We start from the raw sequence: 25,444 nt of genomic DNA, 5'->3' as shown, positions 1-25,444 counted from the left end.
CGACAGGATCCACCCTCTCCTTTTCCCGAAGGGTCTCGAGGATCCTACGTGCTGACCACTACCTGACAGCCTTGTGGTCAAAAGGTGTCTCCTTTCATAAACTTCTCCACGAAGGACAGGTGGTATGCGACGGTCCAATTACTCAGAGCGTTCCACGGCAACAAGGCCAGGCCCATCCTTCGCAACACCGGGGACAGGTAGAACCTCAGTAAGTAAGGACACTTGGTGTTTGCGTACTGAGGATTTACCCAGAGCTTGATGCAGCCACACACAAAGATAGCCATCAGGGCGAGGGTGGCGTTCGGTACATCCTTTCCCCCATTTTCCAGGTCTTTGTACATGGTGTCCCTGCGGACCCGGTCCATTCTCGATCCCCAAATGAAGTGGAAGATGGACCGGTGACCGCAGCGGCGCAGGTCCAGGGAATAGGCCAGGTCTGCGCCACATACAACAGTACCAAAAGCCCCTTGCACCTGACAACCAGGTTCTTACCCACAATGGAGAGGGACCGAAGCTTTCTGTTGGTATTTGTTTTGATTGAAGAACTATCAGCATTTGGTGTGAAATTAATATTGTAGCAGGGCACTATCGAGCAGCCAAGAAAATGGGCGAGGAGGGTAGCCATTGAGTTCAAGTAGACGTCATCGATGTTTTCCGTGGTATCCCCAGAGTTAGTTCGTTCTGTTTCAGCTCCATTTAACATGGAGCTGCCCAGGACGTGACCATTCTCAGTTTGTGACTCTGAACAATCTTATTGGTGCAGGGTTGGAGTTGCGTTAGTGCCTTTGCAAGTCCTGTCATTTATTACACAAGCGGCTGCACGTCCAAAACGATCTCTGCGATTTCCAGTGAAGTGGAATCAAATTTCACTGCAAAACTGGAAACCAGGATTTTCAAAGCAGCAGAAGTGCAGTCATGTTTTCAGCATAGCTGCAGCTGCTCGTTTCACTGATAACGTTGGAAAGCTATGCTGCATCACAGAAAGCAAAGCAGTAAGAAGCTACGACGCCCAGCGTGGGGCTCGAACCCACGATGCTGAGATTAAGAGTCTCACGCTCTACCAACTGAGCCAGCCAGGCTTGACTTGGTTGTCTTGTTATTTATCTAAAATCCTTATTTTCCCTTTTCACACCAAAGCCCCTGCAACCTCATTTCAATGTGCCAAAGATGATCCACCTCGAAAATCACAAGTTCCCAGTTTATTCTGCTCAATCACAAATAATATCATTTACATCTTCCACTTTTCAGCTGTCACTCCTTCAGACCATAATAACCCATTTTCATTTAACATTCAAAACTCATATTTTAATGTCGGTGCCCTCATCCTTTAGCTGCCCATGTGACTGTCAGTCACTCTGGGATGGTGAATCTGCTGCAATAAACCCAGTGATTTCTGTTACAGATTGTGTGAGATGTGTGTCTGTCTGCCCAGTCTCACTTAATACTTTCAGCACTTTGTTTGATCAGTACATCAGCAACTTCTGTAGCTTCGCATTTGGGGGCTGGATTTTCACACTTCAGTTAAAAACTATTCAAAGATCAAGAAGAATCTGCTGCATACCTTGTGAAATGTCATTTTTCACAGGAGAAGAGACGTTCATACGGAGTGTCAGTTAAGTTTTCCCAAGTGGAGCTAAGAGAAAATTCCACTCACGCGGAGATTGTGTCAATGGTGCTCTGGGATTTACTGAGCGGGAGAAATCTTCCTGTTTTTTTCTTGATCTTGTGCTTGGTGGATGGAGAAGATTGGCCCTGGTTGTAGGATCTTGCCTGCCAGGGATGTGCAGCAAGCAGCTGATTGAAGATGCAGTGGCCATGGACAGTGTGATGACAAAATCCTGCTGCTTGTCCCTGTCTCACTGAGCGTGGAGCTGGGGAAGACACAATCGTTGATGGGTTTGTTTGATTCCAATCTCTTCATAAACTTCAATTAACTAAATGCAGGTACATAGTTGGTTTATTGTCGGATCACAATGTTGAGAATAACTGCTTTGAAACCTGGATGTCTGGAGGTCTGACTAGAAAACAGTGGAGCTGACAAAGTTTCGAAGCTATCTCCTGAAGGCATAATCCCGATTGACGATTTTCTGTATCACCGGCAACATCACAGGGTAGCAAAATAAAAGAAGCTGGGCTCTTGGGTAGCCTTGAAACGCCAATCTTTCTCTCAATAACTGAATGCACTGGCTATTTGCAAAACCGAAGCTATTGGCATGAAGCTTTGCCGAAGCTCCTAATGCAGGGAGCCAGTCTTGTTGCACAGCTGGAGGTCTCTCGGTTTTCAGCTCCAATCTCCAGTTTATGTGTGATGCTTACATGCATTAGAGTTGTGGAGTTAGCATGAACATGAGCAACAATGGTAACATTCACAGTGTGAACAACCAGCAAAGATACCGCCTCACAAAGCAGGGACCATTGAATTGAAGCAGTGACGGTGAGTGAGTTTTACTGGCAAAGAAAACACATTTGACATCACGAGTCTGCTTCAGGGTCTCTTTTACTGCTGGATTCATCATAAAGTTCCTTTCTGCTCTTCCACAAGCACTTCTGCTTCACCTTTACTTGTATTCTCATCCCTTCATTCACAGTTTGGCAGGAGTAACGAGGTGAGGCAGGATAAACTGCACCCTTACCAGGAATGTGGTGGTCTTAGCACAGAGACCACAAGCCAATCCCTCTCATTCTCTGGTGTCATCAATCAAACATTTTACACCAACAGTAAAGACAATCGCTATAATCCTATAATTGTGACATTGTTTTTTTTTTCCTGGTGGATTAGGAATTCCAATTTAAATTCTGGAGATTCATAATCTTTTGAGACAAGAAATGTCTCCTTACCTCAGCCATAACAAAAGACACATTATCTGAGGAATGTAAGTCCAGTACAAAACATCCCATTCTCAGAGTGTCTCCGAATGTCAGACTTTACACAGAGCATAAACAGGAAATGAGGGGTATATACAGATGGACTGTTAGATAATGTGAAAGACGGCCAGGTGGATACACAGAGACAAAGAGAGATAAGTAGAAGCTTACTGTGGTAGACACTGGAAGGACCAATTCTCCACTTCACATGGCTGCTGACAGAAAAGAAAAAAAAAACAGAGGATCGCATTACCTCAGGGCAACAGAAGGAGCATTAGTGCTGTTCAAGTCCCTTTAAAGTTCAAAAGTTAATGCTGGTAAGCTAAGGAGCAAGTGTGATTTTGATAAATAAATGATTCAAAAGATAAAGTTAACAATGTCTCCCAGCATATTACGATAGAAACACAGTTAACCTGGCAGTGACGAATGGTCAGTGGATCCGAAATGTTTCCCTCTGCAGATATTACCATGCTTGCTGAGTTTCTCTTTGGGTTACTGTTTTTGTGTCAGATTGTCAGATTTTTTATCTTAAATGATAACTTTTGGGACAAAACAGATCGGGTGTCAGCTCCTGAAAAATCAGTCAGAAGCGCTATCACCAACATAGAGTAGTACTACAGAGCTTCCATTCCCTTACGGGGAAATTGGTCTCAGGCCGCAGCGGCGAAAGTGCCAAATGCTAACCACTAGTCCACCAGGGAACGCGACCGAAAAGATTGTGTCTTTGCTTAGTGATCTGCTTTTGCGTTTTCATGTGTGATCACTTTCGCTGCAGATCGGTTTTGCCATCTCCGATTTTCTTTTTGCAGCATGTATCCTGGTGGCTCGCGTTTTGCCCATTTGTCCAATGTAGTGCTTGTCACAGTTCTTGCAAGGTATTTTGTAAATGACATTCGTTTTGCTCGTTGTCTGTCTAGGGTCTTTTAAGTTCATTAGTTGCTGTTTTAGTGTGTTGGTGGGTTTGTGGGCTACCCTGATGCCAAGAGGTCCGAGTAGTCTGGCAGTCATTTCAGAAATGTCTTTAATGTAGGGGAGCGTGGTTATGGTTTCTGAGCCTGTTTTGTCTGTTTGTTTGGGTTTGTTGCTGAGAAATCGGCGGACGGTGTTCATTGGGTACCCGTTCTTTTTGAATACGCTGTATAGGTGATTTTCTTCTGCTCTTCGTAGTTCCTCTGTGCTGCACAGTGTGCAGTGGCTCGTTGGAATAATGTTCTAATGCAGCTTCGTTTGTGGGTGTTGGGATGGTTGCTCCTGTATTTCAGTATTTGGTCCGTGTGTGTTGTTTTCCTGTAGACGCTGGTTTGAAGTTCCCCATTGGCTGTTCGCTCTACTGTGACATCTAGGAATGGCAGTTTGCTGTTGTTTTCCTCCTCTTTTGTGAATGCTATGCCAGTAAGGGTATTATTGATGGTCTTGAAGGTTTCCTCTGATTTGTTTCGTTTAGTGATGACAAAGGTGTCATCCACGTAGCAGACCCAAAGTTTGGGTTGGCTGATTGGCAGAGCTGTTTGTTCGAGTCTCTGCATTACTGCCTCTGCTAAGAACCCTGATATCGGAGATCCCATGGGTGTACCATTGGTTTGTCTGTAGGTTTTGTTATTGAAAGTGAAGTGGGTGGTGAGGCATAGGTCCACTAGCTTGCTGATGTTGTCCTTGCTGATGAGGTTGGTGGTGTCTGGTGTATGTGTCTTCTGTTCTTCTCATAATACTGCAGTCAGTGTTTCTTTGGCCAGGTTTTTTCTTGCAAGAACTGTGACAAACACCACATTGGACAAACAGGCAGAAAGCCAGCCACCAGGATACATGAACATCAACTTGCCACAAAACGACATGACCCACTATCACTCGTATCCTTACATACAGATGAGGAAGGACACCACTTTGATTGGGACAACACATCCATCCCAAGACAAGCCCAACAGAGACATGCACGAGAACTCCTAGAAGCATGGCATTCCAACCGGAATAAATTCCATCAAACAAACACATTGGCTCCAAAATCAGTCTACCATCCCCTGAGAAAAAACACAGGAAATGACATCACCAACCCAAGGAAGCCTGAACATATAAATAGAAAGCGGGACATGACACGGGGGCTTCACCCGAGGCCCACTGATCATGTTAACTAAAATGGCGACAAAACGTCTGGGAACAAACCTTCCAGCTCAGTGAACCAGCTTACATCCGGTAAAAATAAAGACCCATTCTTTTGTGGACCGAGAGGAGGACAGTGTGACCGTGTTGGAGGTGGAAAGAAGACGTCGGGTTGGCTGTGCACCCTTGCAACCGGTGGATCTTAATGCTGGATTCAGCCTAGCGCTGGGTCAGGGGAGCAGCCAACCTGCAACGATGGCTGCGATGAGTGCTCGTGCCCTGGGTCAGGGGGTCCAGAACACCATCCATGTTTCCGTGAAGAAGGTGGATGAAGGTGCACCTGTCGACTGCAACTTCTTCATGAAGAGGGTCCTGTTGGACTGTTGTGGGTTCACTGCTGCGGACATTTACTGCCTGCAGTATTTCCCTGGAGGAGGTTTATATGATGTAACCTTCAGGAGTGCCAAGCTTTGCGAGCGCTTCCTGGAGTTTTTCAAGCAGAAAGGAGGTAAGGGCCCCCTCACAGTACTGACCACTGTCCCGCTGTTCGTGATGTCAGTGCAGAGGAGCCGTATGGTGACTGTACACATATACAACCCGCATGTGCCAGCAGTTGATGTCCTGACCTTCCTCGGAAGGTATGTGAAGGTGGAAGGGGAAAGAACCAACATCATGGACCCTTCGGGATCTGGACCAGTAAGAGGCAGGTCAAGGTGACGCTGAGGAAGGACGTGGACGGGAACATCATACACCCACCATCCAGCGTCGCGATCGGTGGGAGCAAAGGCTACCTGACCTACGCAGGGCAACCTAAAGTGTGCCAGGCCTTTGGTAGGTCAGGTCACGTGGCGGCCGACTGCAAAGCCACCATCTGCAGGGAGGAGGGACACTTGGCAAACGATTGCCCACAAGAAAAAAGCTGCAACCTTTGCGGGGAAGCGGGCCACATCTATAGGGCATGCCCGCATCAGGGGAACACCTATGCCCAGGTCGCCAGCAGAGGCAATGCGGGGCGAGCCCCCCCAGAGGAGGGGAAGGCACCAGGCCCCTGCCAGGACCCCGCTAGTCTGCAGGACAGCCAGGTCGTGCAGGCGGGCCCAGCCCCACAGGATGGACCCGAGGCCAGCAAAGCGCCTCTGCAGGCTCTGCTCCCCCCGGACAACCCAGAGTCGATGGAGGAGGCGACAGGTGACCCAAGGGAGTGGACGACGGTCCGGAAAGTGAGGAGGAAGGTGTGCCGGTGGGCCCCGGCACCGCAGCCATCAGGCAGGAAGAGGCAGCTACAGGGGGGGGGGAAGATTCGGAGGGGACCCGCCCAAAGCAGAAGCTAAAGATCTCAAGGGAGAAGGAAAGCAGCACACCGCTTCCAGGTGATGGGAGGCGCCCTGAGACTCCCACCGACACCCAGCCACGCGCTGCTTTGGCCCTGGAGGCCCCCCCGAACCTTCAGGCGGGAAGCAGGAAGCAGTGTGTCCCCAGCCTGACCCAGAGCTGGACTCTCCTGACTCCATACCCCCGACGGGGGGATGCCACCCGGAAGGCAGCACGGACGGTTTCCTGAACCCGGAGAGCGTCCAGCAGTTAGCCCGGGCAATGGGCATGAAGGGACAGATGGAGGGGCTGGACCTTGGAATCGGGGAGGGTACTGCGGTCACTGCAGGTACGAGTTGCGAGCATTAATGTGCGCAGGGTCAAGTCCACCGCAAGATGTGTGTCCACGTCGGCCTCCCTGACCACCGTCAAGGCAGACCTCCTGTTTCTGCAGGAGTACGGGATACCGCAGCTCAGCAGGTACAGGAAGTGGTCGGGTGCCTGGACCTGTGGGCCTTTGATCTGGTCGGGGGGGGTGGGGGGGAAGCGACTGTTGCTCCTTGGGCCTGGCTATTCTGCTGCGGGGGCGCAAACTCATCATCTCTCAAGTTCAGGAGGTGGTGGCGGGGGTGCCTCCTAGTGGCTGATGTCACCTACAGGAACGCTCCCCTGAGGCTGATCAAGGTGTACACCCCAGCGGAGTGAGCGGTTGGCCGTCCTGCAGCGGCTTCCACCCCTGCTGGCTACGTCCAGGCCGGTCATCCTAGGCGGAGACTTCAACTGCATCATCGATGCAGATGGAACATCCGGCATGGGGACAGTAGGTGGGGGGGAAGTCAACCAGACGTCACATCCAGATTCCTGGTGGGCACGGTGAAGGACGCCAAGTTGATCAATGTCTTCAGCACCCGTGCAGACGGAGTGCAGTGGAGATGCACCTGGTCGCGGCCAGACGGGTCTATCAGCTCAAGGATAGACATCCTGTTTGTGTCGCGGGCGTTCTCAGTCAGGTCCACCGGCGTCGAGCCGGTGTTCTTCTCTGACCACTGCCTCCTGCTGGCCGACTGTCACTTACAGGACGACCAGCAGGCCGGCAAGGGGTCGTGGAACCTCAACACGACTCTGTTGACCACAGAGAACTTCAAGGAGCTTAAGAGGGAGTACGCTGGTTGGAGAACCGTGAAACCCCTCCGAATCTCTGGGCGACTGGTGGGAGACGGTGAAGGAGAACATCAAGAGGTTCTTTGTCCTCAAGGGCGTTCGGAAGGCGAGAGAGAGGTGGGGAAATCTGTCATGACTCCAGAAAAGGATGCAGAACCTGCTCCTCCTGCAGTCAATGGGGGTCGATTTCACAGAGGACCTCCGCGAGGTGAGGGGCCAGCAAGCCTCGCTCTTCGCCGCAGAGGCCTCCAAGATTATCTTGCGGTCCAGGGTCCACTCCGTGGAGCAGGCTGAGATGTGTTCGCGTTTCTTCTTTCAGAAGGTGCACAAAGAGAGCTCTGTGCTTAGCCGGCTGAAGGAGGACGACGGCTCGGTGATGTCGTCTCGGCCCCACATTTTGAGGATCAGCAGATTCTTCTTTGCCGGACTGAACAACACGAAGCCCACGGACAGCATGGCCTCCGAGTCGTTCCTGTCGTCTATCACGGAGGTCTTAGACGATGGCATGAGGGAGTGGCTGGGCCGGCCAATATCCCTGAACGAGCTGACCAGAGCACTCAAGTCCGTTGAGAGGAATAAGACTCCCAGGAGCGAAGGCTTACCGGTTGAGCTGTATTCCGCTCTGTGGGACCTGGTCGGTCAGGACCTGATGGAGGTGTATGACAGAGTGCTTCGGGCAGGGGAAATGTGCAAGTCCATGAGGAAAGGCATCATCACCCTCATTTACAAGGGGAAGGGGGAGAGAGAAGAAATTAAGAATTGGCGTCCCATTTCACTATTGAATGTGGACGACAAAATCATGGCCAAGGTCATAGCCAACCAGGGCAGGTCTGTCCTGGAGTCGCTGATTGCCCCTGACCAAACCTGTGCTGTGCCAGGCAGGAAGCTCGCTGGGAGCCTCGTGCTCATCAGGGATACGATCGCCTACGTGCAGGACAGGCAGGTGGACACCTGCCTCGTCAACCTGGACAAGGAGAAGGCCTTTGACGGGGTCTCTCATGCTTACATGAGGGACGTCCTCGCCAAATTGGGGTTCGGGGAGGGCATCCACAACGGGATCCGGCTGCTCTACACCAACATTGTTAGCGCAGTCTCGATGAACGGGTGGGAATCGGACAGTTTTCCCGTCAGATCTGGAGTCAGGCAGGGCTGCCCCCTCTCTCCTGCCTTGTTTGTGTGCTGTGTGGAGCCCATCGCCGCATCCATCAAGAAGGACGTGAGCCTGAAGTTCGTGACTATCCCAGGCAGCGGAGGCCTTCAGGTCAGGACCTCCCTGTACATGGACGATGTTGCCGGCTTCTGCACCGATCGGTCGGTGAGTAGGCTGTTGGACATCTGTGGCCAGTTTGAACTGGCTTTGGATGCCCAAGTCAATAGGGGTAAGAGCGAGGCCATGTTCTTTGGGAACTTCATCCCCCTCACCGTCAGGACAGACTACCTGAAGGTGCTCAGTGTTTGGTTCGGTGGAGCTGGGGCGTGCACTAAGACTTGGGAGGAGCGTATCACCAAACTGAAGCAGAAGCTGGGCAGGTGGACGCTCCGGTCCCTCTCCATCACGGGTAAGAACCTGGTTGTCAGGTGCAAGGGGCTTTCGGTACTGTTGTATGTGGCGCAGGCCTGGCCTATTCCCTGGACCTGCACCGCTGCGGTCACCCAGGCCATCTTTCACTTCATTTGGGGGTCGAGGATTGACCGGGTCCACAGGGACACCATGTGCAAAGTCCTAGAAAATGGGAGAAAGGGCGTACCAAATGCCACCCTCACCCTGATGGCTACCTGTGTGTGCGGCTGCATCAAGCTGTGCGTAGATCCTCAGTACGCAAACACCAAGTGTCACTGCTTACTGAGGTTCTACCTGTACTCGGTGTTGCGAAGGATGGGCTTGGCCTTGTTGTCGCAGAACGCTCCAAGTAGTTGGACCGTCCCGTACCACCTGTCCTTCGTGGAGAAATTTTTGAAGGGAAACACCTTTGACCACAAGGCCGTCAGGCAGTGGTCAGCACATAGTAACCTCGAAACCCTTCGGGAAAAGGAGAGGGTGGATCCCGTCGTGTGGTTCCACATGCAGACGGCCGAAGTCGTTTGGCAGAATGCCTCATCGCCAGAACTTTCAAACAAACATAAGGACATTGCTTGGCTGGCAGTGAGAGGGGTTCTGCCAGGGAGATCCTTTATGCATGCCCGGAATCTCTGCGCCACCGCAAGCTGCCCTCGAGGTGGCTGCGGGGTTGACGAGACTGTTGATCACCTCCTTCTGGAGTGTGCCTCTGCACAGGAGGTCTGGAGGTGGATGCAGTGATATTTGACAAGGTTTGTCCCGAGCAGCTCCGTGACGCGTGACTCCGTGCTCTACAGGCTGTTTCCCGTGAGGCACACCGAGACCAACATCAACCGCGCCTGGAGGACCATCAATGCGGTGAAAGACGCTGTTTGGTCTGCCCACAACTTTCTGGTCTGCCAGCTGAAAGAACTGGCCCCGACCGCGTTTTGCAAAGTGGCGCACTCCAAGGTCCAGGACTACGTGCTGAGGGACGCGCTAAAGCTTGGGGCAGCCGCCGCCAAGGTGCGGTGGGGAAAGACCACCGTATGAAACCCCTTGTCCAGAATAGAAAAAAAAGGGCCCTATCTGGTATCAGAGATAATGGGAACTGCAGATGCTGGAGAATCCAAGATAATAAAATGTGAGGCTGGATGAACACAGCAGGCCGAGCAGCATCTCAGGAACACAAAAGCTGACGTTTCGGGCCTAGACCCTTCTAGGGTCTAGGCCCGAAATGTCAGCTTTTGTGTTCCTGAGATGCTGCTCGGCCTGCTGTGTTCATCCAGCCTCACATTTTATTATCTTGGACCCTATCTGGTAACTGGGCCCAGCTGGCGCCTTCCCCAACTGGTCAGGGGGCCAATGCGGACTGTGCGGGGAGACGACTGCCGGGGTATTTTCTTTGCTTTTTTTGTCTTCTTTGTTTTGTTTTTTTCCTTTAGTTGGTGTACGTACCCCCTAGGTAATCCGGAGCGGCTTGCATGACTGGGTAGGTGTATAAATATGTTTTATTTTGTGCATCTTATGAATAAAGTATATTTTTTTAAATTCAAAAAAAGCGACGAAACGTGTGAAAATGAACCTTCCAGCTCGGTGAGCAAATTTACATCCAGTCTTGTTGTCTATTCGAAAACGTAATACCATGCCACAACTACCACAAAACATGGCATTGGACAGACAGAAAGGAAATTAGCCATCAGAATATGTGAACATCAGCTAGCAGCAAAATGGCACAATGAATTCTCCTTAATATCTGTGCATTCAGACAATGAAGGCCGTCAATTTAACTGAGGCTAAGTGGGCACAGTAGCCCACGCCAAACACACACATGCATGGGAATTCCTGGAGGCATGATTCTCCATCCATACTTCAAATCAACAAATTTATAGAATTGGACCCTATTTACAAACCCATACAGATCAAAACTGGAAATGACAGTACTCACCATAATGGACTGGAAAGCATAAATTCCCAGCACAGTAGAATAACATTGCTTCAAAGGCTGTCTCCAGGCACGGTGACAAAACTCCTGAACAAATATAAGCCAGCTCAGTGAGCAAGTCAACAGTCTTATCCACAACCCGAGCTATTGATCTTTGCCAAAACTTTAGACTACATTTTTCATTCTGTCCCATTGGAGAACAATTCTTGTAGCTCACAAAACTGCTACTTCAAAGTAACATCAAAAAAAAGTCCAAATGAATGCGTTGATGAGGGGAGTTCTGACCAGTCATGTAGATGTGGGTATCACCTGATGCATGGAGAGTGCTTTCTGACCAGAGCTGTAGCAGATGAGTGTCAGATACACAGACAGACTGGGCAAATAGATTCACATCAGAGCTCACATCTCCCAGCCTGGGAATCTGAGGCAGTGCTCAGACATTCAAGTAATGAGCCTCAATATCAGCTCAGCAAGATCTCACAATTGCATTTGCAGATACAAACTATTTTGTTTTACAATTTCATGATGCAATCAGGAAAATCCGTGATACAAAAAGTAACCTCCTTCTCACTCCACACCCTTTCTACCTCGGTACCGTCCTACAGGTAATATACATTCCCCAATCCCTAACATTCTGCAGGATCCCACCTTTTCCTACATTTGCACTATTCTCCCATGTCTGCAAATGTCCCTTTCTCTGGAACATGTCCAGGTTCTATAACCTTCCTATCTCTGAAACATCCCCAGAACAGCACCGGAGGTAAATGGAGGTGATTGAGATCGGGATGATTTTGTGCACATGAAAATTTTACATAAATACGGAGGGTTGCAATCACAGGAAGGGGTTTCAGGGAGCTAAAAAGCATGTGATCTGAATGCAGTAATATAAATAGAAACGGTTGTCAGGAGTAGAGGAGACTACACAGACGTCAATACATGTCAAGTTTGGGAAGGCTGTGCTAAGTGGACGAGATGTCATAGGTAGACAGGACCTTAGAACTAAGAGGAGGTCACATCAAGACAAAGAGATGTAGGGGCTGCATGAGTTCATAGAGAGAGGGAAGTTAGGAGGGCTGGAGCAGTTTGCAGGGATAAGGATGCTTATAGGATGGCGGTGCTTTACACGAACAGGGAATGTTTTATGGAATGGTGCATTGTACACAGAAAATAGGATCGAAAACAGAAATGGACGCTTATAGCGACTGAAGAAATGTACAGATGAAGCAAGACTTAGCTTCTGGAATTTAGATAGATGGGAAGGCTGGAGTCCAAAAGTGTCTTCAAAGAGACAGTTATACAGATAAAGTAGCATTGAACAAACTGGATAGGTTCCTGAGACACGGAGGGTTGTAGGGGTGGGTGAAATTTGCATTGACAGGGGTGGAAGAGCTATCTACAGAGAGGGGGGCATTTTTAAGCTACAGTAATAGGGAACACATTGCAGCATTACACAAAGAGACAGTGTTTGAGATGCTGGTTTACAAAGAATGGCAGGGCTCTAGGCAGGGGAGGAGCAAACAGCGAAATGGAACATTGCAACGGCTACAAAAAGTGTACAGAGTGTAGGGAGATTTATTGGGCCTGAAGGAGGTTAGAAAGACTGTGGGCTGCAGAGTCTGCAGGGACTGGAGGAGGCCTGACAGATGGGGAGTGAGACAGGGGCTGGAGGAATTTACTGGAGATAGACGTTTGCAGGAAAATGAGGAGTTTACAGATATAAAAGGAGGGCAACAGAGGCTGGTTCAGATTGCATACACAGGGTGGGCTGATGAGCTATACAGCATCATACAGACAGGTTTAAAGGAGCAGGAAACGGTAACAGAGATAGGGAAAGTTTCAATGTTGTAAGAGGTATGAGCGTGTGGGACAAGGTCACAGAGGCAGGGGTGGCTACAGGGATTGGAGGAGCACACGGAGGTCGGGACACTGGAGGATATAATGTTACACAATAGGGAGAATTCCAGCAGCTAAAGGTAAAGAAAACATGGAAGGCTATTGGGCTGCAGGAGGAAACAGACCATGAGTACTGCAGGTACTGGAGCAGGTTTGAGAGACAGGCAATATTCTGCAGTCTAACAAAGTTCCAGTGATAAGAGGCTGTGTAAGTTACACAGATCGGGAGGATAGTAGGAGCCAGAGGTGGTTATGGAGAGAGGCAGTGTTACGCTGAAACATAGGAAAATGGGTTAGGTGTAGGCTATTCAGCCCCATGGGCCTGCTCCACTCTTCAATCAGATCACGACTGATCATTTAGCTCAGTTCCCTCTTCCTGCTTTCTCCCCATACGGAAACTGTCATGACTGGAGCAATCTACAATGATAGGGAGTGTTGGAGTGAGTGGAGGAAGTTACAGAGATAAAGAGAGCTGTGGAGCACTGTCGAAGTTAAAGACACAGGGAGAGTCATTCAGCCTGGAGAAGATTACAATGTTACACAGAAGTGTACAGGCTGAAAGAGGTGACAAAACTAGAGGTATGTAGGGGTTAGAGAAGGTTACTGTGACAGGGAGGATGGTAGAAGCTTTTCTTCGTTATAAAAGTAATTATCATCTTTGTTTTTGAAAGAGATAACAGACAAAGGTTTTGAACGACTCAGGAGATTACTTGCACAAGGAAGGGTGGAGGAAGATGGAGTGTGTTGTCACTGATGAGTGTGTTGAGTTTATTGTGATTGTGAGGGTTGTAGTGATGAAACGACATGATAGCAAGGTTAGTAGAGACTTGATGGTGTACAGAGATAGGGAGGAGCTGCAAGAGGTGATGGTGATAGTGAGTTTGTGGTGATGGGGGATGGTTACATCAATAGTGAGGGGTTCGGGGGATGAAAAAAGTTATCAAGGCAGAGAGGTTTCTCCTGAATGGAAGAAATGCAAGGATTACAGGGTCTAGAGGGGATTACAGACAAAGGGAGGGTTGTAGGGTGGGGAAGAGGTTACAAAGACGGTTCGTGTTTTAAGGATGGGGGGCACTGATTGTGATCAATTGGCATAATTGACAGAGAGGATCTGTGGAGGTTACAGTACGAGAGAGGTTTGTACAGGCAATATGAGTTTACACAGACAGGAATGGTTCTCAGGGCTGGAGGAGGTAACTGTGAAAGGGAATGCTATAACGAATGGAGAAGGTAACATACACGGAGAATTTCAGTGGCAAAAAGGAGGTGACAGTCATACGGCCCTTTGTTTAGACAGCAGAAGTTTACATTTGCAAGTAGCACTTTGGAGACCGAGGGACTTGACAGAGAGAGGGCGATGAGCAGGAACTAGATAAGGTTTGAGAGAGAAAGACAGTTGACAGCTTTGGAAGATGATGCAACATACAGAGCATTACAGAGTTTGGACAAGATCTAGAAGTTCACAAGGGTTATAGGAACAGGAGGAGGATACAGATAAGTTGAGGTTTGGAATGGGATAAGGTTACAAGAACAAAAGAAGGTTCCAGTAATGTGAAGGGCTATGGGGGCTGCAACCAATTCCAGAGATAGGGAGGGATTCACATGTTGCAGGTTACAGAGTTCAGGATGGTTTTTGCAATTGGATGAAGTTAGTAATACAAAGTATTGTAGACACTGGATGAGGTGACAGTTCGCATGGATCTTCAGACTGAAGGACGTTAGAGAAAGAAAGAGAGGTGTCGGGGCTGGAGTTAGATAAGGCAATCAAGAGGATTTTACAGGTACATGGATGATTTTAGTGGCTTCAAGAGGTTAAAGAGTTAGGAAGGCTAATTAATGCCTGAAGGATGGAGAATGAGGAGCATTGTAGCGATAGGAGAGATTGCACACTGAACGAGGTTGCAAACATGAGGAGGATTAAAATGGCTTCAGAATGCAATATATTCGAGCAGTTTACACAGGCAGGAACAGCTATCAGACTGGAGAAATTTAGAGAGATAGGGAGGTCTGTAGGAATGGTCAATTGTCAGAGGTCATGTGGTGCTGTGTTACGGGAGGCAGGAGTGTTCTTGGGACTGGAGCAAGTTACAGTGATATCATGTGTTGCAGGGGCATGAGGATGATGTATGTCCAGATGGGGAGGTGAGTCGGGGCTGGAGGATATCACAGAGACATGGTGGACTGTAAGTAGTGGATAAGATGACAAGTGTCAAAATTATTGTTATGACTTGAGGAGGAGGACAATACCAGGATTGGACACATTGTCAAGACTGGAGCAATTTGCAAAGATGGGAAGGGGAGTCAGAATTGGCAGAGGTTTTAAATACACAGAGGGATTTTAGCGAGGACTGGAGGAGCCAGAGATACCTAATGTTCAAGCAGTTAGAAGGATTCAACGCACTGATGACGATGAGTTGCAACAAAGGATCTGTAGACTTGCTGTATGACTGACTGTTAGAGAGAGAACACGGAACGGAAACATCCCAGGGTTCAATGCCACTGTCTTGAGAGAGGCCCGCTTTTAACTCTGCTGTTCTTATCCTCACGAAGACAGCACAGGCCTGGATTGAGAATTATGGACTTCCGATGCAGTCCTTGGAAAGTTCAGTAAAACAGAGCTGAAAGTAGGGTGGTGAAGTTTTTGAGAAGATTTGCAGCTCAGGTTGTGGATGATGTTTTAGACTTGCTCGCTGAGACAGTGTGTTTGATTGCAGATGTTTCATCACCCTGCTCGGTAACGTTGTCAGTGTGCCTCCAGTGAAGGGCTGGTGTTCTGTCCCACTTGTTATTTATGTGCCTCGGTTTGCTGGGGTGGTTGGCATCACTTCCGGTTTTGTTTTCCGGTGGTTTGTATATCGGGTCCAGATCAATCTATTTGTTGATGGATTTCCAGTTGGAATACCAGGCCTCCAGGAATTCCCTAGCATGTCTCTGTTTGCTTTGTACGATTGTGGATGTGTTGTCCCAGTCAAATTGGTGTCCTTCTTTGTCAGTGTGTCCTGAAATCAGTGAGAACTGGTCATGTCTCTTGGTGGATAGTTGGTATTTGTGCATCCTTGTTGTCAGTTTTCTTCCAGTTTGGCCTGCATAATGTTTCTCACTGTCCTTGCATGGTATTTCGTATTGGTTTTGGGTGTGGGATCCCAGACATTTGTCAAGAGCAGTCGTAGGTGGTTGTTGGTTTGTGGGCGAGCCTGATACCTCAGGATCTGAATAGTCTTGTGGTCACCGCTGATAGGTCTCTGATTTGCAGTAGGATGACTGGTGTGTCTGGCTGTATTGTGCCTTATTGTTGTGGTCTGTCCTGTGGGTAACAGTGGATTGTGCCTTTTGGGTATCCATTTCCTTTAAAAACTCCGTATAAGTGCTCCACGTCTGCTATGAGCAGTTCCAGGTTGCTGCAGTGTGTTGTGGCTCGTTTGAATTATGTCCTGATGTACCTCCGTTTACAGGTATTGGTGGATAGTTGCTGGTGTGATAAAATATCTGGTGCGTATGGGCTGTACACATTCTGTACACAATGATCTGGAGTTCCCTGTTGCTCTTACATTCCACCATAGCTGAGGAAGGGTTATTGTCCTCTTCTTTTATGAATTTTATTCTAGTGAGGATGTTGTTCATCTGTCAGTGGGTTTCTTCTGGTCCTCTATATGTGATCATCAAGGTGTCATCTACCACAGGGGACCCAGAGTTTGGGTTAGATAGTGGGGAGCGTTCTCCATTCTCATCTTTGCATACCACTTCTGCAAGTTGTCCTGATATCGGGGATCCCATTGGTGTTCCATTGATTTGTTTGAATATATGGAGGTGAGACACATATCCAGCAATTTCAGGATGCTGTCCTTGTTGATTCTGTTAGTTTGGAGCGCCTGCCATCCTGGTTCATCCAGCAGAGTGGCCATTGTCTCTTTGGCTCGGTCAGTGTTTATGGATGTAAATCGTGCTGTAATATCAAAGAATATCATCATCTGCTCCTCTTCTATTCTGGTGTCCTTGATGATGTTGAGGAATTCTTGGGAAGAGTGTATTGGGTGGATAGTGTTGTCCATGAAGTATTTCAGTTTCCGTTATCGTTCTTTGGCTAGCCTATATGTTGGTCTACCTGCTACTGGCTCGGTGAGCAAGCCTACAACATCAGCAGGGTTGTGATTGAGTCTGGGGTCTTTCTACACTGTGCGCCCCCTTCTGCACTGCAGCTCATGGGTCAATGTTTTAAGCCTTCTGCTCTGCTCACTGAGCGTCTTACCTGACTGCAGGATCTGACGAATGCTCCAGATCTCCCTGTCCGTCGTCGCTTGAATTTTCCAGTTGACTTCAACATGGTGATGGACGAGACTGGAGTCAGGAATTCTGCTCAGTCAGCAACTTTCAGTAGCTGCCAAAGACAGAAGCATAAACAGACTGAGAAATTAGACTGATGCAGTGAGGACTACAGATGTGGAAGAGGGCTGAGCACCGCAGCCATCTGGACAATCCCCATCTCCATCCTTGGCCTCTGCTGCCACATCTCTGGAGTGGAAAATTCTGCTGGCTCAGGATCTCATTGTAGCGGCAATCATTAGATCCACACTGTGACAGTTACTGTTTGAAGAGATACTGGCTGATATCACCAGGAAGGTGTCAGGATCACCCAATGGTCAGGAAGAAGGAGTTTTGATTCATGGTGCACTGGTATCAGTACTCAGGGATACACGAGCTTCGAGTGGGACAGGCAATGGCCGTGTGTTCCTCTCACTAGACTATTAATCCATAAATTAATGACAATGTCTGAAATACCCATCTGGTTCCACGATATCCTTCACGGAAGGACATCTGCTCTGCTCACCTGGTCTGGCCAACATGTGACCTCAGACACAGAGCAACATGCCTGACACCCAACTCCCTCTGAAAAGGCCCAGCAAGGCACTCAGTTCAAAGGCAGCTTGGGTGGCAAATAAGTGCTGGCCGGCTTGAAACACCCACATCCCGAGTGAATAAATAATCACGGAACGGTGTAAAACATTCAACAAATGGACATTCCACTGGAACAGACAAAACCTCAGCAAGAAATTCCCATTCTCTCTCACTCAGGGAACCAAGTATCGGATTCAAAGAAAACCAAAGAAAGAAACAAAGGAAAAAAAAAAATTCTGAAGTGAAGGAATGCGTTTCAGCAAATGACAACGGGCCATCATATATGGAAGTAGGTGTTAAAGGGACTGCAGATGGGCTCCTTGCAAGAGGAGTGTAGTTGCAAGAGGAAACATTGTCGGGGCTCAATGAGATGACAGGACCAGGGAGAGTTGAAGGAGCTGGAGGTGGTGAGAGCGTTAGAGAGTGGCAAGGGCTTGAATGATGTTACAAAACCAGTACGAATTGCTGCAATGCTTGCAGAGGGTGGGAAGGGAAATATACCCTATTATTTCTTCATTCGTGGAATGAGGGTGTCACTGGAAGGACCAGCATTTAGTGCCCGTTGATAACTGCATTGGGCAATTGCTAAGGGACAGTTACGAGTCAACCATTTTGTTGTGGGTCTGGAGTCACATTTTGGTCAGACATGGTCAGTTTTCCTTCCCTGAGGGACATTCGCGAAGGAGTTGGGGTTTTGTTTTTCAACTGATAATCAACAATGGACACATCATTACAGATTATTTTTATTGAATTCTAATTCCACTATCTGCCACTGTGGGATTCGAAAGGAAAAAGAAAACAGTGGATTGACAATCTCCTCAATTCAGGGGAATGACTCGGAGCTGGCTGGCCATAGGCAGTGTACTCAGCAAGGGTAAATAAAGGGTGATTTGATGACAGGATACCGGCCTCTGTGCAGTTATCTCACATGTACACAGACAAAAGCAGTTTGCAACACAGGATTGACCAACTGCAGGTCACAGGTTGGGAACAACTGCTCACACAGGACTGAGCAAGTGCAGTTTGCACACATACAATTGTGAGCAATCACAGTCCACAGAACATATTAAAAAAAAAAGACTCGTTTCACTCAGGAAACTGACTGTTTGCTCTCATTGCACACGTTAGCAATTGCTGGGAGAACACAGATTGAAAACAATCACAACTGAACATGCAGAGGCCTGGCCACTCTCAATCTGCAAGAAAATAAAGCACAGTTCTCTGTCCAGAACTGGCCATTCATCATTGACAGGACAAAATAAATGTTCCCAAACACCGAAACGATATTTTGCAATGAAAAGGAGTTTTAAAAACAACAGCATCCCACAGAATACATGCTGTCCATCTGCACTGCACAGGTCAGCACTGTCTTGGAATTCTCTTCACTTGTCTGGGTGAATGCAGCTCCAACAATATTCAATAAGCTTGACACCATCCAGCACAAAGCAGCCTCATGTTTGGAACGATATTAACTCACTTCACTCGTACCGCACCGTGACAGCAGTGTCCACAATCTACGAGGATCATCAGCAGCAGCATTTCACAACACCATAAACAACCTGGAAGGAAAACAGCAGCAGGTGTATGACACCAGCAGCATTTACAAGGTCCCATCCAAGCCACGCTCCTTCCTAACAGAACTGTGGCTGTCTTGCACCCAAAGGATTACAGTGGGTCAAGCAAGGCAGCTCACAAAAAAAAGTTACTGGAAAAGGTCAACATCTGTGAAGAGAAACCAAGGTTTACATTGCTTAGAACCACCACCACCAGCTTCAGCAATAAAAGATGGGAAGTAAATAATGGCCACATCACATGCATGAACATGCGATGAAACTCAGGGACAATTCATGTCCCTTCAACATCTTGCTCAACGAGTTTGCTCACTGAGCTGGAAGGTTAGTTTTCAGACGTTTCGTCACCATTCTAGGTAACATCATTAGTGCGCCTCCGAAGTGCTGGTGTTATGTCCCGCTTTCTATTTATCTGGTTAGGTTTCTTTGGGTTGGTGATGTCATTTCCTGTTCTTTTTCTCAGGGGATGGTAGATTGGCTCTGCATTGTCTATGCAACTCACAATCCTATCTACGTTTGTGCCAACAACAAACATGGAAAAAATTTATTTGATCTGTGCATCTAACTGATCGATAGATACTGTGAATAGCTGGAGGCCAAACATGAATCCTTCCTCTAACTCAAGGAACAGCCTGCAAACTCACAAATCAACAAATTTATAAGCAAGTGCTTTACCATCTGTTAAACAATTTTCAACACATGCCAGCACATCACCTCCAAGTCCACGTGGTCCAAATTTGTTAATTTGCTTTTTCAGTGGGAACCTGTTAATATGCATCTGAAAAAGCAAATAAAGTTTCCTCCTACCATCATTTTTTTGGAGATAGATATAATAATTCTAAGTTTGAATGTCGTTATGGAAAATGACAATTTAGTACGGAAGTTAAGTGCCTAAATTTGAGGAATGCAGCTTATTATTAGATTACCTCTACCACTAGGCATTATCACTTTCATTAGACAGGGCCTGGCACATATAGTTGGGGGGAGGAACTACTTGCATTTGAGTCTGTATTCGGAAAGTGGGACTGTTATAAAGTGATACAATGAGAATGCATGATAAAATAACAAGGTGTAGAGCTCGATGAACACAGCAGGCCAAGGAGCATCATAGGAACAGGAAAGTTGACGTTTCGAGTCTGGAACCTTCTTCAGAAAAGGGGGAGAGGAAGGGAATTCTGAAATAAATTGGGGGGGGGGGGGGGGGGGGGAGAGGTGGTGGTAGAAGGTGGCTAAAAAAGCAGATTAGTGGAGAGAAGATGGACAGGCCATGGAGGCAGATCTGGAGCCAGTCAAGGTGAGTGTCGGCAGGGAGTTGGGATGGGGTCGGTCAGTTGAGGGAAGATGGACAGGTCACAGAGGCGTGGATGAGGCTGGTAGGTAGGAGGTGGGAGTGGGGAGTGGTCAGTGAGGTTGGAGGAGCAGAAAGTTGGGAGAAAGGACGGAGAGGTCAAGGAAGAGGGGACAAGCTTCGCTGGTTTTGGGATGAGGTCAGAGGTGGGGAGATTTTTAAGCTTGCAAAGTCCACACTGAGACCATTGGGCTGCGGGGCTCCCAAGCAAAATATGAGGTACTGTTCCTGCCACCTTCAGGTGGCATTGTTGTGGCTCAGGATGGTGAGGATCTCCAACATGTTCCGATTAATAAGGAGCAAGAATTAAATGCTTTTCAAGCATACTGGTGGATAAATTACCAGCGCCCATTGAAATTTATCCCAGGTACTGTAAGAGGCAAGAAAGGAGATTGCAGAGGCCTTGCAGATATATTTAATCGCTTAGTGACCACATGTGTAGTGCTGAATGACTGGAGGATAGTTAATGTGTTTAATTTGTTCAAGACGGGGAGCAAAGATTGGCCAGGTAATTGCAGAAGAGATAGCCTGATATCGGTCGCAGCAAAATTACTGGAAGAAATTCTGAGGGAAAGGACAAATCAACACTTGCAAAGGAAGGAACCATTGGGCTAATCAGCAGAGATTTGGTCAAGAGAGATCCTGTCTGATGAATTCAGTTGAGTTCTTTCAAATTGTGCCTAAAAATATTGATGAGGTCAGTGCAAATGAAATGGTTTGAATGAAAATCAGTGAAGCCTTTGACAATATTGCACATGGAAGGCTGGTTCAAAAGGGAGGAACCCACGAGATTGAGACAAGTCGGCAAAAATAGATCCTAAACTGGAGGAGAGTAATTTTTTGTGATTGACAGCCTTTGACCATCAGCAGACTGCAGGGATCGCTGCAAGGCCCATTACTGTTTATTCTGTACATTAATGTCGTGGTTGTGAAAGTAGATGGTATCATCAGTGAGGTGGATGGTCTCAGATGACGGTCTGATATTGATCGGCTGATAAACTGAGCACCGCAATGACAGATGGAACTTATTTCTAATAAGTTTGAAATAATACACTGTGCGAGTTATGGCAAGTGAAGGACATACATAATGAACAGGAGGTACAGGCAGAGTACTGAGAAACAAAAAGGACCTTGGTACACAGAGTGACAGCGTGGTGAAGACAGATGAACTGGGGCCACGTCCTCACAAGGTGAATTAGTAGATGTACCCGAAAGGATCTATCCAGCCGAGCAGGGGTGTTGGACCCGAAACAGCAGAGACTGGCAAAGATGTTGAAGACATCAATTTAAATAGACAAGGCAGGCAACAGCATGGCAAGAAATGAAGTAAAAGTGATTAATTGAACTGTACTTATTTCCATGCAATGGACTTGACAGGAAAGGCAGATAAACTCAGAGAATGGATGAGGACATGGGATTGGGACAGCTAACGTATTACAGAAAAAAAAAAGCTGAGGGAAAGAAAAGGCGAGAGCTCAATGTACCAGGGTACAGACACCACAGGAAGGTTCGAAGGGGAGGCAAGTTAGGAGGGGAAGAGGTATTTTTGAATTGGAGAAACATGACGGCAGCGTTTAGGGAGAATATTCCAGGGGTTTGCCCAGCAAAACTATTTTTGTGGAACTGAGAAATAAGAGTGGGCAATTGCTTTGGTATAATTGGACAACCCAACAATTGGTGAGAAATTGAAGAGCAAATATGTTCAGAGGTCTGAGCTATCTATCAGAACAATGGGGGTGTAATGGTAGGGGATTATAATTTTCCAAATTGAGACTGATACCACACAGTGTTATGTGCTTTCAGTGGGAGGAATTTGTTAAGTGTGTTGAAAAATAACTCCCTCAAACAATACGTAGGCAGCCCGACTGAAGAAGGGGCAAAATCTGACCTCCACGTGCGAAACAAGGTCGGGCAAGGGACTGATGAGGTATTGAGGCAGCACTTTGGCAAAGAGATCACAATTTTATTAGTTTGAAAACAGCTATGGAAAAAGATTGGCCTGGTGCACAAAATAAAGTTATAAAGTAGGTCAAGAGCAATTATGATGGTATTTGACGGGAATTTTCAAAAGACGGTTGGGGAGGCTTTTTGCAGGGGCATCTGGCAAGTTGGAAGCTTTCAAAATCAAGAGGACAGAGCCGGCATATTTCTGTTAGTGTGATGGACGATGCTGACAGAAGTAGGAAACTCTGAATGATTCATGATATAGAGGCTCTGATCAAGAAAAATGGGACACTGCTGGATCAAATTAATCCCTTGAGGACTATGGGCGTGTAGGAATAAACTTTATGTGGAGGAGCAGAGGGATCTCGGGGTTCATGTGTACAATTCCCTGAAAGTTGCCACCCGGGTGGATAGAGTTGTTAAGAAGGCGTATGGTGTGTTAGCTTTCATTAACAGAGGGACTGAATTCAAGAGCCGTGAAGTTATGCTCCAGCTATACAAAAGCCTGGTTCGGCCACATCTGGAGTATTTTGTCCAGTCCTGGTTGCCTCATTACAGGAAAGATGTGGAAGCGTTGGAAAAAGTGCAGGGGAGATTTACCAGGATGTTGCCTGGAATAGAGGGAAGGTCTTACAAGGAAAGGTTGAGAGAGCTAGGCATTTTCTTTTTAGAACGATGAAGGATGAGAGGTGACTTGGTAGATGTGTACAGAATGATCAGAGGTATAGATAGAGTAGACAGCCAGAGACCTTTTCCTAGAGTGGAGGTAGCTATTATGAGGGGACATAGTTTTAAAGTGAGTGGAGATAGATATAGGGGAGACGTCAGAGATAGGTTCTTTACTCAGAGTGGTTAGGGTGTGGAATGGATTGCCGGAGAGGGTAGTGGAGTCGCCCTCACCAGGGCTTTTAAGCAGCTATTAGACAGGCATATGGATGATAGTATAAGTTAGGGGTGGAGGTTGGATAGACCTCAGGATTAGGGTAGAGGTTCGGCACAACATTGTGGGCCGAAGGGCCTGTACTGTGCTGTACTATCTATGTTCTATGTTCTATGAAATTGGGAGAGCAAAGATGGGGCATGAGATAACTTTGGCCGATAAGGTTAAGGAGAATCCGAAGAGATTCAATGAGGATATTAAGGTTAAAAGAGCGACTGGGCAGAAAATGGGGATTCATACAGATTAAACAGGCCACCAATATAGGCAACCACAGGAGATGGGTGAGACGCTAAACAGTGTTTCATATCAGTACTCACTGTGGGGAAAAACCCGTAAATTCAGGTAAATAAAGAGCAATATCCTAAAAGAGTCTACACGACAGAACAGTGATGTTGGATGTCTTAAAAAGCTTGATCAAGTGTACCTGATGTCTTTTGGGGAACCAGGGATGAATCTGTTGGACCCCGAGCAGAGATATTTCACTCAAGCACAGGAGGTTGTGGGGTGACCTTTTACAAGTTAATTAATGCCCGAGGAGCATCAATAAGATGAATAGCCAACATCTCTCCCCCAGGGTAGGGGTGTCCAAAGCTAGAGGCCATAGGTTTGAGGTGAGAGGGGAAAGGTTTAAGGAGACATGAGAGGTAACATTTGCCAAACAGTGAATGGTGCATATATGGAACGAGCTGCCAGAGAAAGCTACAACATTGAAAAGATAATGGGGCAGGTACATCGACAGCAAAGTTTTGAAAGGATATGGGCCAAACTCAGGCAAATGTGACTTATTCCGTTCAGGAAACCTGGGCCTGATGGATGAATTGGGTCACATAGTCTGTTTCTGTGCTGCAAAATTCTATGACTCCAATTACTGGAGAAAGAGACGACTAAGACGAGACATGTTGCAGACATTGAAGCAAGTTACAGAGATAGGGATGGTAGTCAGGATTGGAGTATATTTCAAATGTATGGAGGGACTGTCGAGCGGGGAGGTGGTCACAGAAATAGGAGCAGTTAGTGGAGTTGGAACAGTTGAAGACTCTGGTCCACAAGAGTCTACATTTGACCACATAGACACAGCCATGGAGGAGGAACACAGAGCAGAAAGATCAGAGGCAGCATTACCGCCCTCTTGTTGGAGATTTGCTTTCACTTTTATGTTGATCCTCACAAAGACAGCACAGGCCTGCAATGATAACTGAACTTCCTATGCTATCTTTGGAAGGCATACTACAAAAATGCTTAAAGTAGGCCTCCCATGACAGTAGTGAACGAGTTTGGCTCAGTAATTAGGGAAAGAAGTCTGCCATTCTCACTTGGTCAGGTCAGACCCACAGGCATGTGGCAGACTCTCAACTACCTTCTGGCTTGCTGTGCCATTTCATTCAGTTCAAAGCAGTTTAGGCTGGGTAATAAGTGCTCTCCAGGTAGAGACACGCACATCTCATGAGTGAATAAATAATAACTGGAACCACTGTCCTGGTCAATCACGCCGGCAGGTTTATGGACAGGCCTGTAAACTGACAGAGAGGATGCTGAGACGGGGGTCAGGTGAAAGGAGATTCCCAGACCAAAGCAAAAGCTGAAGAATTATAGCAGCACGGTGATGTTGGTGAAGACAAGCAGATCGGGATAGGAAGCAACAAAACTGTACATTTGTGAATTGGTATGTGTTGGGGAATTTTGGTAAAATATACCTCACAATGTTCCTTTTGGGAAGGGCAAGGTATATGCAGTACGATAGTGTCATTCGAAGGGGAGCTCGGAGATTGTTTGTGTCAGCGTTCTTTTGAATAACACGTTGTGCAACAGGCTAGGGACGTAGCTGTCCCAGATCGACCGCTGTATCATGAAGTTGAGTAAATGAGTAATGTCACACCGAGAGATCCTCAGGGAAATAGTGAAAAAGTGGAATTCAAAGGAAGTATGAAGTTTTGAAGTGATC

The 25,444-nt window shown here is 47.4% G+C and overlaps 1 protein-coding gene and 1 non-coding gene across 2 annotated transcripts in view; both read right to left on the bottom strand.

Annotated features, from left to right (window-relative positions):
- Positions 1-1,006: 1,006 nt before the first annotated feature.
- Positions 1,007-1,079, bottom strand: trnak-cuu (transfer RNA lysine (anticodon CUU)). Its single transcript has one exon. It is a non-coding gene; the product is annotated as a tRNA-Lys (tRNA).
- A 3,383-nt stretch (positions 1,080-4,462) lies between these two features.
- LOC132208302 (uncharacterized) overlaps positions 4,463-25,444 on the bottom strand; it is a 64,312-nt gene continuing 43,330 nt past the window's right edge. Inside the window, exons 8-9 of the mRNA XM_059643974.1 lie at positions 10,917-11,000; positions 4,463-4,615 (exon numbers count right to left, since the gene is read on the bottom strand). Coding sequence (XP_059499957.1) covers positions 4,566-4,615; positions 10,917-11,000 — 134 coding nt within the window. The 3' untranslated portion in view covers positions 4,463-4,565. The remainder of the gene's footprint in view (positions 4,616-10,916; positions 11,001-25,444) is intronic.

Source organism: Stegostoma tigrinum, unplaced genomic scaffold (genome assembly GCF_030684315.1).
Source record: "Stegostoma tigrinum isolate sSteTig4 unplaced genomic scaffold, sSteTig4.hap1 scaffold_355, whole genome shotgun sequence".
In the NCBI taxonomy this organism is placed as follows: domain Eukaryota; kingdom Metazoa; phylum Chordata; class Chondrichthyes; order Orectolobiformes; family Stegostomatidae; genus Stegostoma; species Stegostoma tigrinum.
This window is presented reverse-complemented; position numbering and strand designations above follow the sequence as displayed.